A 13,781-nucleotide genomic window follows, 5' to 3' on the forward strand; every position below is an offset into this window, starting at 1 on the left:
CCAGCCCTCCCCTGGGATGCACAGACCCCGGATGGATCTACTCAGCAGACTCCCCATGTCCAGGGGCCCTGCTGCACCCAGCCCCACCTCTAGAGCTACCTCTGAGCCCCCCTAGTGATCTCAGCTCAGTATTCTAGCTTTCCCGGTGCCTAGAGCAGGGCGGAAGTTGTCAATCAACATTTAGTGAATGAAAGAGGGAATTCGTTTAGAATCTTCTAATCACATCCGAGGAGAACAACCTGCTGCCCAGTATTCTCCCGACTGGACCCCGTTTCCCCAGCAGGTGATGAGTTACAAGGTTCAGAGGCTGTTTCTATTCCTGCCTTGACCTCAGGCGTGCTGTTTGCTCTCGAGCCCCTGGACGTCTCTGGGCCTCATCTGAGACAAGGCAACTGTCTCTCTGCCTAACCTCTATCCTGGGGGGAGGAGAAGGTCTACCAAGCACATGTGCTCCTCACACAGATCACTGTGCATGACGGGCAAGGATGGATTCTTAATCGCCACTGTCGCCTCCCTTCACGGCTCTCATTCTGGCCCACCCATCTCCTCCACACGCTCTGCGCCCTCCTCCTGAGGTCAGCCTTCCCTCCTTTTCTTCCTTTCAAGGGAACCTCTAGGTGCTGCTGACGATTCCATGGGGGAAATGACAGTGCACATGGTGGGCCATTATTTTTTAGAAACGTCATCCACTCATGCAAATTACAGCTGTAGGCACGTTGGGTGTGTAATTAGCATAATTAGCGGAAGGTTGCTTTAATTACACGGCAGGCTCAGTGGGTAACGGCTCTGCCATCTTAGTGGAATGTCCCCGGGAAAGGGAGTAAGCGCTCACCCCCACACCTCTGTCCCACAGTCAACCTGGGGCCCCAGAGACCCCAATTTGGGAAAGGGAAATAGCCAAGGCAACTCACCCGGGAAGTGAGTGGGGATAAAAGTAGGGAAGCATTTTGGGTTTTCTGGCCATGACTCACCCCAAACCCAATGATGCTTTTGGAAGCTCCAAGAATATTCCTGGATCCAAAGGTGTCAGAGCAGATGAAACACCAGAAGCACCCTCTTTAGTGTCATGAGCCCCAGAACTTGGTTAAAAATGTAAGTTATCAGTTGGGCCACCCCTGAAGGTCTACATAACTATTGCTTGCACGGGGCTGTTATGAAACAAACAACAGGCCCAAAATGGAGTCACTTGTTAGAAGCTCACATCACCACACCAGGGCGTCATACCTAGCTTAAGAGCAATTTCAGCCTCTCCCAGGATTATTATCTTAACCAGTCAGTCTAGAATTTCCTGGTCAGCTCCTGGTGAGGTACTTCACCCGATAGCCTCCTCCTGCCCCCAGGTAGGTTACCTAAGCCCGAAACAATCCACTCTCTCTCCCCTTCTGCCTATAAAACCTTCCATTTTGTGTAGCTCCTCGAAGCTCCTTTTTACTTGCTAGGTGGGATATTGCCTGATTCATGAATCTTTGAATAAAGCCAATTTGATCTTTAAATCTACTCAGCTGGCCCGGCCGGCCTAGCTCAGTGGTTGAGCATCGACCTATGAACCAGGAGGTCACGGTTCAATTCCCGGTCAGGGCACATGCCTGGGTTGTGGGCTCGATCCCCGCTGTGGGGCGTGCAGGAGGCAGCCGATCAATGATTCTCACTCATCCTTGATGTTTTGATCTCTCTCCCTCTCCCTTCTTCTCTGAAATCAATGAAATATATATTTTATATATATATATACACTCAGCTGAATTTTTTCTTTAACAGGGTTACTATCTCCCCTGGCCTCCCGACCCCTGCCCAGACCCATCCTCTTTCTCCACCCACCCCTGTGAGTCCCAGGGCCACCCGCCTCCGGCATCAGCAGACCAGCCCTACCTGATCCAGTCGGAGTTCTGGACGGCCAGCTGACACATGATGAGACGATGCCGGCTCGACACAAGGCCCTGGGAAGCAACAGGGCAGTCATGGGGACCTGTGTCTGCTCCCCACCGCCTCCCGAGACACCATCCGGGGCAGCCCATTCCCAAAGTGCAGCCATTTCTCGGTGGTGACAGGGAAGGGGTGTGCCCCCTTTACTTGTCCATCAGACACAAGACAGGCATGGAGGGGCAGCAGGGAAAGAAGAGGAATGAAGGGCAGGAGGAGGAGGAGACCACCCGCAACAGGGCCCATGGGTGAGCCCCCACCTCTCGGGCAGCCATGTGCCCAGCACAGAGACGAGACTCAGGTGCTGCCTGGTCTCGTGGCTCAGTCTGGCACTCAGGGGACCTCCCCTGGGGCCCACCAAGTTGCATGGGGGTGCAAGGGGAGCGGCTCCTAGATTGTCTGGGACAGGTGGCAGGGATGGAGGGGCAGGAAAGTGACTTTGTAAAATCAGATTATAAAAGGTATAAGTCTTTTTTCCTCCTAAAATCCCAGGAAAGACTTGCCTCGCCCATAACCAGCCGATAATTTGGCATCCACAGTTGGCCCTCAGCGGGTGTGACTGCTTCTCTTCTAATGAGTTTGGACCGAGCCTGGCACTGCCAGCAGCTGCCTGATCGTGGGCAGCTATTCCAGCTGCTGCCCAACACCAGTCCCTGAGGTCTGGCTGGTCCAGAGATGGGAAACGGGATGCCTGCTACCAGGCATTTTGCTTTGGCAGGAATCACAGCAGAAATGGCAGTGGGGCAGTTTGATACCAGAGGAGGCATCAGGCCAGGAAGGGGGGGGGGGGGAAGGGGGGGGGGGGGAGAAAAGGGGCGAGAAAAGGGGCAAAGTGGAACCCACCTGTTTTCCGTAGGAGTCGTGGACAGGAGAGACAATCCCGCCAATCACAATAAACCTCCCGGTTTTGTGCAGATAATCTCTGGCTCTTTCTAATTAAGAGAAGAAAGCCGCACATTACAAGGAGGAAAGGGGTGGATTAAAGGCGATCGTTGCAATCAATACGTTCAGCTCTGGAAGGTTTATCTCCGATCTTTCTTGCCATTTACATAGAAAGGGCCAACTTTCAAAGCACAAGCTGGGGATTCAAAAGGTGCGGGAGCCAGACTTCAGCCCTCAAAGCAAAAGGATTCCGAACTCCAGGGGATTAATCCAGTTTTAAAGGGCCTCCACTCGATGCGCCAGTGTAGTTTAGGGGGATTTGAAACAAGCCCCTCACTAAGAGCTGCTGGAGCAACAGAAGGAAATGTGCTCCCTCTGATCACGTGCAGAAATGCTGAAGTGCAGGAGTCATTTTTTTAAAAAGAAGCAGCAGCAGCAGCCTTCTTATGTTAGGCAAAGTGAGCTGGTTGCCTCATCTAGTTACTCCGAAGAGAAAACCCACCAAAACAAATTTACAGAGCCTTCTGCATAATTAGGGAGAATTAACAGTCAGGTCGAAAACGCATCATCACAGTGAGTTGAGGAGCATTCAGCCAGAGAAAAGTGTATTTTTTTTCCCGTAGGAAGGAATTTGTGATGTTGCTTTTTCAAATTGGCCAGCCACGCCCCATTTCATTTTCATGAGAAAAATTCAGTAACCTAGGAAGGGGATGAAAATTTTGGCCCTCTTATTTCTCAGGGGGTTCGCTCTACAGCTCTATGGGGCCTGAGCTTGTGCTGCTGAGGAAGCGAGGCTTGGGTTTATTTTGCAGGTGACGGACTCTGTAAGTGAGCCTGGGTAGCAAGGCTTGCGGTGCAGTTTAAAAGCAAGGTTCCAGGGTGACCCTGCTGGCTCTCCTAAAACTTAAAAAATTCTCATCACATTTCTTTTAAAGTCAGCTCTCTTAGAGTTGCATTTTTAAATAACGAATAGACTTTATTTCTCAGCACAGTTTTAGATGGATAAAACATGTGAGCAAATAGTGTATAGAGTTCTATATACTCAGCCCCTTACTTTATCTCCTCCCCCACTCCACGCACACACACCATTTCCCCTATGTTATTAGTATTGCCTTGCATTGCTGTGGTACATTTGTTACACTGTACGGGTTCATACTGACACATTATTATTTCTAGGCCACAGATTTACTCTGTGTTGTAGAGTTCGATGGTTCCAAAGAACCCCACCTTGGGTTCAGCAAACTCGCTAGAGTGGCTCATAGAACTCGAGAAACCCATTTATTTGCTAGATTATGAATTTATTACAAAGGATTTTAAGAATAAGAATCAATAGCCAGATGAAGAGACATGTAGGTTGAGGTTCCAAACAAAGGAACTTCTGTCCTTGCTGAGTGTGGGGCCCAGAACCTGGAAGAGTAGAGGAAATTTCTTCCTTCCCCACAATAAAAACTCAGAAAAGTGGGGATAGAGGGGCCCTTCCTCAGCGTGGTAAAGAACACTCATAAAAACCTACAGCAAACATCAGACTTTACAGAGAAAGACTAAATGCTTCTTCCTAAGATCAGGAACTAGGCAGGGATGTCTGCTCTCATCACAGCTATTCAACGCAGCACCTGGAGTTCTAGCTACCTCAAGAAAGCGAGAAAAGGAAATTTTAAAAAATAGAGATCTAAAAGGAAAAGAAAAACTGTATTTGCAGATGGCATAAAAATTTACTTATAAATCCCAAGAAGTCTACAAGGAAACTCCTGGAGCTAATAAGTGAGTTCAGTAAGTTCATAAGATACAAGATCAATTTAACTAAGAAAATTGCAAAAACATGTGGAAGTGAAATTAAATGTATAAGACCACTTATAACCGCTCACACAAATGAATGCTTAGGTATGAATATAATAAAATAAATACAGTACTTGTGCATTAAAAACTACAAAATGCTGGTGACAGAAATCAAAGATCTAAGTAAATGTAGAGGTTATTGTGTTTATGGGTTAGAAGACTCAACATTGTAAAGATAGTAATTCTCCCCAAACTGGCATATAAATTTAATGCATTTCCTATGTAAATGTCAGAAAGATTTTTTAGGTGTAAAATAATTCTAAAATTTATATGGAAAGGTAAAGAACTAGAGTAGTTAAAACCTTTTTTTGGAAAAAAAAAGAGAAGAAAGTGAGAAAATCAATCTATCCAAATTTTAAAGCTTATCATATACCTATAGTAATCAAGACCTCAGGTATTGGCAGAGAGATAGACGAATAGATTAATGAAATACAATAGTCTAGAATTAGCTCCACACAAATATGGCCAACTGAGTTTTGACAAAGGTGCAAAAACAATTCGATGAAGGAAGTAATGATATGTGCAATAATTGGGATGACTCTCCAGTTCATCATGTTGAGTGAAAAACAGCCAATCTCAAAAGGTTGCATATGTATGATTCCACTTATATGTCATTCATTTATATAGATTAGTGGCTGCCAAGAGTTAGGGATGGGAGTGGGGCAGGGAAGGGAGGTGGGTGTGGCTATAAGGTGGGTGAGGGCACATGGCTTCTCTCTCTACTCTCTTTGCAACTTCCTATGAATCTATGATGATTTCCAAATAAAACAGGTTTTAAAGTTTATAGGAAATGATGAAACACTACAATTCTAAGGTGGCCGTGTGTAAATCCAGGCAAATGGCCAGCCAACTGGTGGGGGCGGATGCTTCTGGAACTTTTTCTCTGATTATCCCTTTCCATTTTTGCTGCTGTCTGGATTCCAAGATTTTGAGTTGTGTGGCTTGAGAGGTGTTGTCCAAAGCAGTGCCTCTCAAACTTCAAGGTGCATGTGCATTTTCTGGGACCTTGTTAGAATGTTGACTCTAACAGTGTGGGCGGGGCCTAAGATCTGGGCCATTATTAGGGGGAGGTGAAAGAGGCGGAATCTTTCAAGTGCAGAGTCAGATCCTGTTTTCATTTAAAATTATGCTATTTTGTTCATCTCATGGATTTTTTTTTGCATGAATTTTGATTTTTAAAAGTATTATTTATCTTGATGACCAAGTTTTGGGGCGCCTCCTTGAATTTTGCAGTGGAGGGCGCCAGCCTCTTCAGCCGCCCCCTCCCCCTGGCCCTGCCTGAGATTCAGCATTTCTAACAAGCTCCCAAATGAGTCCAATGCTGCAGGCCTATCGGCTATATTTTGAATAACAAGGGACTCAAGACAGATGGGACAGCCCCTGCAATGTCAGGGCACCCTCCACAGAAGCTCTCTCTTCCACTCCACCACCACCACCTCCACTTTGCATGACAAGGGCATTTCTGGATATTGGCAGGTAGCCCACTGGCAAGGCTATCGCTACAGCCCTGGAGTTTAATTTCATGCCAGGCTTCCCAAGATGTGGTCTATTTTTGTCCATCAGCTCTGCCCCAGGGACAGAGCCAAATCACTCTATCATTTTACACTCAAGTCCAACCCGCCCTCCATTTGTTCTCTCTCATTGCTCTTATTCTAATGGAGGAGGAGCCCAAGGTGGTCGGCAGCATCGCCGTGTCCTGCCCTCAGTACCTGGAGGATCCACTGTGTCTCCTCATTCCAGGCTACTTCCCTTGCTGACAGCCTGGGCTGGACCCACCAGCGAAGATGGACATAACACAGATGGTTTGTCCATTAATCATAATACATGAGACAGACATGCCTCCTCTGCCTCCGGGCGACTCCGTGAACCCACTGCTGTATGTCATCTCCTCTCCTCTTCCAGGGAGTTCATGGAGGAAACACTGGAGCCAGGGCATCGATACTTACTCAATTTCTCCTTTCCAGCTGAAATTAGAAAGGATCCCTTCTGAGTTGCATTCACAGCTGGAGCTGCCTGAATGCTCCTTGTTGGAGAATTTCATAAAGGTGGTCTAGAGTTGCAAACATTCTGAGTATTAGAAAGATCAAGCCCTAGATAATAAAGGAAGAAACTGAAGGGGTTTTAAAAAAGCCTCCCTAGCCAGAACCGGTTTGGCTCAGTGCGTAGAGCGTCGGCCTGCGGACTCAAGGGTCCCGGGTTCGATTCTGGTCAAGGGCATGTACCTTGGTTGCGGGCACATCCCCAGTGGGGGGCGTGCAGGAGGTGGCTGATCGGTGTTTCTCTCTCATCGATGTTTCTAACTTTCTATCCCTCCCCCTTCGTCTCTGTAGAAAATCAATAAAACATATTTTTTTTAAAAAAGCCTCCCTAAGACATGCCAGTTTGACATGGATTATTTTTGAGCTGAAGGCAATTGAGACCCTATGACAAGCACATCAAACTCGCGGCCCGTGGGCCACATGCCTCGTTTATTTGGCCTGTGTTAGCCGTTTTAAAAAAGCCTCCCTAAGACATGCCACTTTGACATGGATTATTTTTGAGCTTGAAGGCAATTGAGACCCTATGACAAACATGTCAAACTCTCGGCCCGCGGGCAGCAGGGGACGAAGATAAGTAAAAGACACAAGCCCCACCTCTGAGGAGCTTAGGTGTGTGATGCAGGGACACAGAACACTCTCCTGCGATGATTGATACCAAAATGAACAGCAGAGACATGAAGTCTTATAAGACTTCGGGGGAGGGAGTGGTCCCAATGGAATGGGGTGTCTGGGAAAGCTTGAGGCTTGAACTGGGTCTTGGAAACAGAGAAGAGGAAAGTGGATGACCCACGTATTTTTATTTTCTGCTCTCTGACGCTATGACCTCCCTATGCGCTCACAAATATTCAACGAGTGTTTATTAGGTTCCAGACTCTGTGCCAGGTGCCGCAGGGGACATAGAGAAGTAAAAGACACAAGCCCCCCGAGGATGCAGGGACACAGCACACTCTCCTGCGATAATTGATACCAAAATCAATTATCGATGAACAGCAGAGACATGAAGTCTTATAAGACTTCGGGGGAGGGAGTGGTCCCAATCGAATGGGGTGTCTGGGAAAGCTTGAGGCTTGAACTGGGTCTTGGAAACAGAGAAGAGGAAAGTGGATGACCCACGTATTTTTATTTTCTGCTCTCTGACGCTATGACCTCTGGGGCCTTGCTGACCCCGGAGGTCTATCCCCTTGCCTTAATCACCTCAGGGCCAGGTACCAGACAACTAGGGGTAGCTCTGATGTCACAGCATCTGCTGAAATTACCCAAACGAGCCAGTCCTAAACCTGTTTACTCTGCCTCCCCTGTTCCTTCTTGTGGAAATTACAGGAAAGGCTCGGGCCTACATTTCCCCTTCTCCCTCTGCCTGCTGACCGACCTTATCCAGTCTTACCACCACCCACCCCCGCAAGCACGGCATGTCCTCTCCTCTTGGGAACTGTGAGTTTCACTATCTTTTCAGGGCAACTGTTTCCTGATCTGTTGGCCTTGCTACACCTAATAGTGAAACCTACATTTTAAAAACAGAAGACACTCGTTCCAGGGGGACCAGGCGATGTGAGCAGATGAACTGAGTCAGGAATGGAGTTTGTGGGTCCTCCGGAAGGCTCTAGGGCTTGGCTTTCCTTGTTTGAAAAGCAATGATACCACATCCATCCACTGTCACTAAGGGAGTCTTACCCTCCCCCAGCCAACCTCGAGCACCTTCTGCATCTTCCTCTGGTCCCAGGTGCTCCAGTCCCCATCTGTTTGGAAGAAGGGAGCTGGGAGGCCACGTTCCCCTGGTGGGTGAAACAGTGGGTCGGTCCCGGTCCTCTGTCTCTGAGTTGTCCAGCCTACGCCATGAGATAATTTCCAAGTGAGATTCCGACTTGAGCCTGAAGTAAGTGGACAGTCTTCTCCCTACCGTTGATCCACGGGTGGGATCCTGGGAGCCCGCCGTGCCACCCCTTAGACACCATGAGCTGAGTGGGCTGATAGCTGGTTATGGACTTACTCTCCACAGGGAGCCGCCAGCCTGCCCCCAGCCGGCCACGGACAGATGCTTGCCAAGGATGATGCCTCAGCAGAACTGGGGGAGAGGGTGCAGATTCACCAGCACAGTGGCCTCTCCCTTCCTTCATACCCCTTCCCCACGCCTATGGAAGAAGCAATATAGCATGAAGTCCCTTGAGGTTATGAGAATACAATTTTTTTCTTCAGTAAAAGACACCTTCTTTGGCTTGTCTCTGACTCAGGGATGGCGGGGGGCTGGGGGGGGGGTTGCCCAGATCTGGTGCGTTCTTCCGCCCAGTCTCTATGGCCAGTGGCTGGTCGGCAGAAGGGCAGGCTGGGTAGAAGTGCCCGTGGGGATCAGGCTGAGGTCCCGGAACAGATAGTGCTCAGAGCAACCCTGCCACCTTGGAGTCCGGTTCTCTCGACCATCTGTCAAGTCCCACCAGCGGTCCCCATCCCCACAGCACGAGCCTCAGGCTATCTGAATTCACCGAAGAAAGCAACCAATGCTTCCCAGAACCCCTTGCACGCCTGCATTTCCTCTAGGTCCTGGATTTTCATCGATCTGTCTGGCTTTTGCAGCCACTGCCACTTTCTGCCCTGAACCGCCTGTCACGGAGTAACACAGAGTGGCAGTCGCTCCCTCATTCCTGCGATCTTCTTTGCTCCACTACCCCTACCTTGGAAGACTCTGAGTCCCTCTGTCTTCACAGCTGAAGGATGATTTATGACCCTCACTTCCACGAATTGTCACTTCTGACAGACCGTGCTGGGTGACCCTCTCCTGGGCCCCAGTGGCTGCGTGCCACCCCAGAAGTCTGGCCTCCATTCAAACCCTTTCCACTGGGAAAGCTCCCCAGATCCCATCCCCCACTCTTTCCAAAGCAGGCTCCAAGCTTCTTGGAATTCACCCATCGTTGAAAAAGAATTTTTTTGTTTATTTCTTCAGAAATAGAAAGCTAAATATATGTGTAAAAATATGACATGAACTGGTTTCCCTTCAGTGAGACTCATAAACACATGAGAGAATTATTTTAGAAACCCACAGACTGTAATACCAAATATAACTGGGTGGGTGGACTGGGGCTAGGGATAGAGGGGAAGGTGAGGAATAGGAAAGAAAGATCGGAAGAGGAAACCCGATGTAGAAACCTGACCATGGCTCCACATTGAGGTGGCAAGTCTCGGACACGGGCATGGAATCGGCTCTATTTTTAACTACAACTCTGTTGTTCCACACTTTATGAACCTTTCTGAATTCAAGTTCACCGTATAGGCTTCTTATTTAGGGATAATTTAGACTTTGAAGTAGAGATTATCCAGCAAATAGCTTTGCTTTTATCAAGAAAATAGTGAACATTAGGCGGAGAAGGCTCCTTTGAAAGAATGTGGTCCTTGGAGGCTACCGTGTAGGGCCGAGCTCCCTAAAGGTGAAGCCTGCTTTTCTCCTCAGAATGTTATTGGAGAAACAGTTTCCTTTACAGCTTTCTTATTGGTGTTCATCTTCTCGAGAACATTAGGCGGAGAAGGCTCCTTTGAAAGGATGTGGTCCTTGGAGGCTACCGTGTAGGGCGGGGCTCCCTAAAGGTGAAGGCTGCTTTTCTCCTCAGAATGTTATTGGAGAAACGGTTTCCTTTACAGCTTTCTTATTGGTGTTCATCTTCTCTCTCTACTTCCCTAAGAGTCAGTAGAGTATCTCCCTGGGACAAGGGCCCCCTTGCTAAGGGCAGCTGACGGTCCAGGTTGGCCCAGAACTTTCGTAGTAGTTGTAGCACTAAAAGCTCCACTACCCGGAAGACCTTTCCGTCTCCAGCAAAGTGAGAGGGTTGGCCGAATAACAGCCCCCAAAGATGTCTGCATCCTGATCCCAGCCACTTGTGAATGTGTTATCTTGCGTGGCAGGAGGCATTTGCAGATGTGGCTTAAATTAAGAATCTTGAGATGGGGACATGACCCTGGATTATGCAGGTGGGTCCAATGTACTCACAGACTCAGGAGGAAAGGGGACAAGGGGAGCAGAGATTAGAAGACGGAGGAGAGGACCACGCGGCGAGGAGTGCAGTGGCCTCCGGGAGATGGAAAAGGCCAGGGGATCTCCCCCAGCGCCTCCGGGAAGAACACACCGGGATTTTAGGACTTGCAGAACTATGTGAGCATACATCTGTGTGGGTGTAAGTCAATACTTTGTGGTAATTGAGTACAGCAGCAATAGGAAACAAACAGTTGTTCACCCTACCCCTCCCTTGACCAGGGTGCCCAGGGAACCCCTGCATCTTCTTGAACTGGAAGTGGAGAAAGGAAATTGGCCCATAGAAAATAGATGTCCATGTGGTGGACTCTTTCAGGGGCATAGAAAGGTCACAATTTTAAAGTAATTTCATAGTTACTTTGGCATTTTCTCTTAAAAGAAACCTATAAAAAAAGAAATGAATAATAATCTCTTAACACCCCCAAATAAAGCCTTTGACATGTCTTAGATTAAGACACCGATCTCACCTAAGAGGCAACAGAACATACGTTTAGAGGCTCGAGGTTCAAATCCTGCCCCGGACCTTATGAGCTGGGTGACCTTAGGTTAGTTACTTAACTGCTCTGGCTGCAGACTCATCTCTAAGTTAGAGATAATAACCCTGTCTACCTCACAGAGCTGTTAGATGATAGATGCAAAGAGCGTAGCATAGCACCAGCACCCAGGAATCGCAGGCCGTACTCTCCTTCCTTGGGGAAGTCTAACGACTTTCTTGAGACAATAGAAAATACATATATTGGTCTCTACCCCTTGTTCCTAGCACAGAGCTCCTAAAACCCTTGTAATTTCCTAGGTGATAAGAACACTAGCAGCATCTGTGGCATTTGTCTTTGTTCTAATGAGGTGACTCTGGGTGGGCTCCTGGATGACCCCTGCATTGGGGTTGGTGACCAGAAAGATCAAGTCAGCGATATGTTCTCCTTGGTGCCCTCTGGCTCTCTGGTCCTGCTTCCCGTAGAGAGAGCGGACATGCCCCTCCAGGCTTGAGAAGCCACCGCTGGAGATGCCGTGTCAATGACCAGACCTCAGTCTCCTTTGGTCCTTACGTGAAGCCGAACAAAGGGCTCCGAATGATGTCAGAGAAGCTAAGATTGGGGTGGGGGGCGTCCTGCTCTTGGGCAGATTTTGACTCACTTCAGAGCCTTTGCTGAGCTCCCGGGGTGCGTGGATGATGGATGGGAGAGAGCTCGGGGACAGGACACATGAGGTTTCTGCTGGGATGGATGAGACTGCTTTGAAAGGTTTCATTTATCTTATGAAACTCTCAGAGCTCACACAAAGGATTCTGCTGCTTCTCTCCGAACTGAGCTGGAGGCACGACTCCAGGGGCCACGAGCAGGAAACAATCTGAAAACTGCCTTTAGAATTAGGAGGCAAAATAAGATGCCATTGTTGTCTATCCCTTAAGGCAAATTTTTACAAAAAATGATACTAATTAATGTCAGTGAGGATGCGGGCAGTGTGCAGCTAACACACTGTTGGTGGGAGTATAAATGGATAAAGCCTTTTAGGAAAGCCGTATGGCAGCCAGCATCTGTCCAAATGACAAATGAGCACCACCTTTGGCCTTTCAACTCCACTTCCAGGAATCTGTCCTACAGAAAAAACTTGCACATGTGCAGAGATGTGTTCAAAAGGCTATTTCACTTTAGCATTATTTATAATAGGAAAAATCAGAAATAAGTAGGGAAGAGGTTAGACAAATTCTGGTACATCTAAAGGAATATTATGCAGCCATTAAAAAAGAATGAAGTAGGTCTATCAAGTCTGACATGGGAAGATCTCCAAAGTACATTGTTAGGTGGGGGGGTGGGGAGGGTGGAAATCACGTTATAGAATTAACTATAGCCTGGTGACATTTGAATAAAACGATGTGAGTGTAAAATAATGTCAGGTCGTCATAATGAGAGCAGTGAAGGAAATGAAGCAGGGAGCGCGGGTAGAGATTGGGCGGTGGGGGTTGGCTTCTCTGGAGGAGTGACATGGAGGCAGAGAAGCGAATGAAAGACATCGACCACACAAAGATCAGGGGAAGCAGCTGGTATGGGGTCCCAAAGGCAGAAGAGCCCAGCTGGTGCTCAAGTCAGGGAGGAGGACTGACGGGGCAGGGCCTTGTGAGCAGGGAAGGAGTCTGGGATTTTACCCCAAGCCCTTGGAGGGTTATAAGCAGAATGATGCAAGTTACACCTTTGAAAGGTCACTTGAGTGCTGGGTGGAGAATGAATTGTGGGGGACATGGGTGAAGGCAGCGAGACCAAGCAAGTGATGCTCACCGGAGACCAGGTGAGAAATAAATCATGAACCTCCTAATCGCCAGGCCTCCAGTCATTTACCACCACAGCAAACACGTTAATCTGCATTTTACAAAATGTTTGATAACTAAGATGTTATTTTAAAAACTAAAAAGGCCTACATTAAGTGGAGAGTAATTTTATAGTAGAATTAAATTTGTTACAGCTGATTAATGACGCAGATTATTTTGTTATGAGCCTATCTTATCTGGTCAAATCCTTTCCCCAGAATACGGCAGTTTATTCAACAATCTGCTATGACATTTTATTTTGTGAAACCCAAGAGTTGGAAGGATCCCAGGGATTATGTACCAAATTCCTAAGTAAAGAGTAAATTCTCACATTCTTGTACTCTTGAGTGGACTACGCGTGCGCTTCAACATTTTTTTCCTCTGGTTTTGTTCCTTTTACTTTTTTTTTTAAATTGTTTTTTAGAGAGAAAAAGGTAGGGAGAGATAGAAACATAACATCAAAGAGAAAATCATTGATTGGCTGCCTCATGCACACCCCACACTGGGGATGGAGCCCGGAACCCGGGCCCTGACCGGGAATCAAACCATGACCTCCTGGCTCATAGGTCGACGCTCAACCACTGAGCCACGCTGGCCGGGCCCTTTTACTTTTTTTAGCTAAAGTTACAGTGCCCCCTAGAAGACCAGACTTTACCTTTTCGTTCTAATTTTAAGCAGAGCAAATATTTTCTTTGGGATGAACTTTGTCAGCACTTTCCTGAAAATATAGGGCGGGCACCTGCAGAAGCATGGAAATCACCCTGGGCGGTCCACAGCTCTGCTCTCGGAA

General features: G+C 47.8%; 1 protein-coding gene across 3 annotated transcripts in view; it reads right to left on the minus strand.

The window, feature by feature from the left end:
* NMNAT2 (nicotinamide nucleotide adenylyltransferase 2) overlaps positions 1-13,781 on the minus strand; it is a 100,250-nt gene that overhangs the window by 24,595 nt on the left and 61,874 nt on the right. For all 3 annotated transcript variants that reach the window (XM_005881312.2, XM_005881311.2, XM_014529271.1), the window contains 2 exons: positions 2,761-2,849; positions 1,867-1,934 (listed from right to left, as the gene is read on the minus strand). In XM_005881312.2, the coding sequence (XP_005881374.1) occupies positions 1,867-1,934; positions 2,761-2,849 (157 nt within the window). The remainder of the gene's footprint in view (positions 1-1,866; positions 1,935-2,760; positions 2,850-13,781) is intronic.

Source organism: Myotis brandtii, unplaced genomic scaffold (genome assembly GCF_000412655.1).
Source record: "Myotis brandtii unplaced genomic scaffold, ASM41265v1 scaffold678, whole genome shotgun sequence".
Classification (NCBI taxonomy): Eukaryota; Metazoa; Chordata; class Mammalia; order Chiroptera; family Vespertilionidae; genus Myotis; species Myotis brandtii.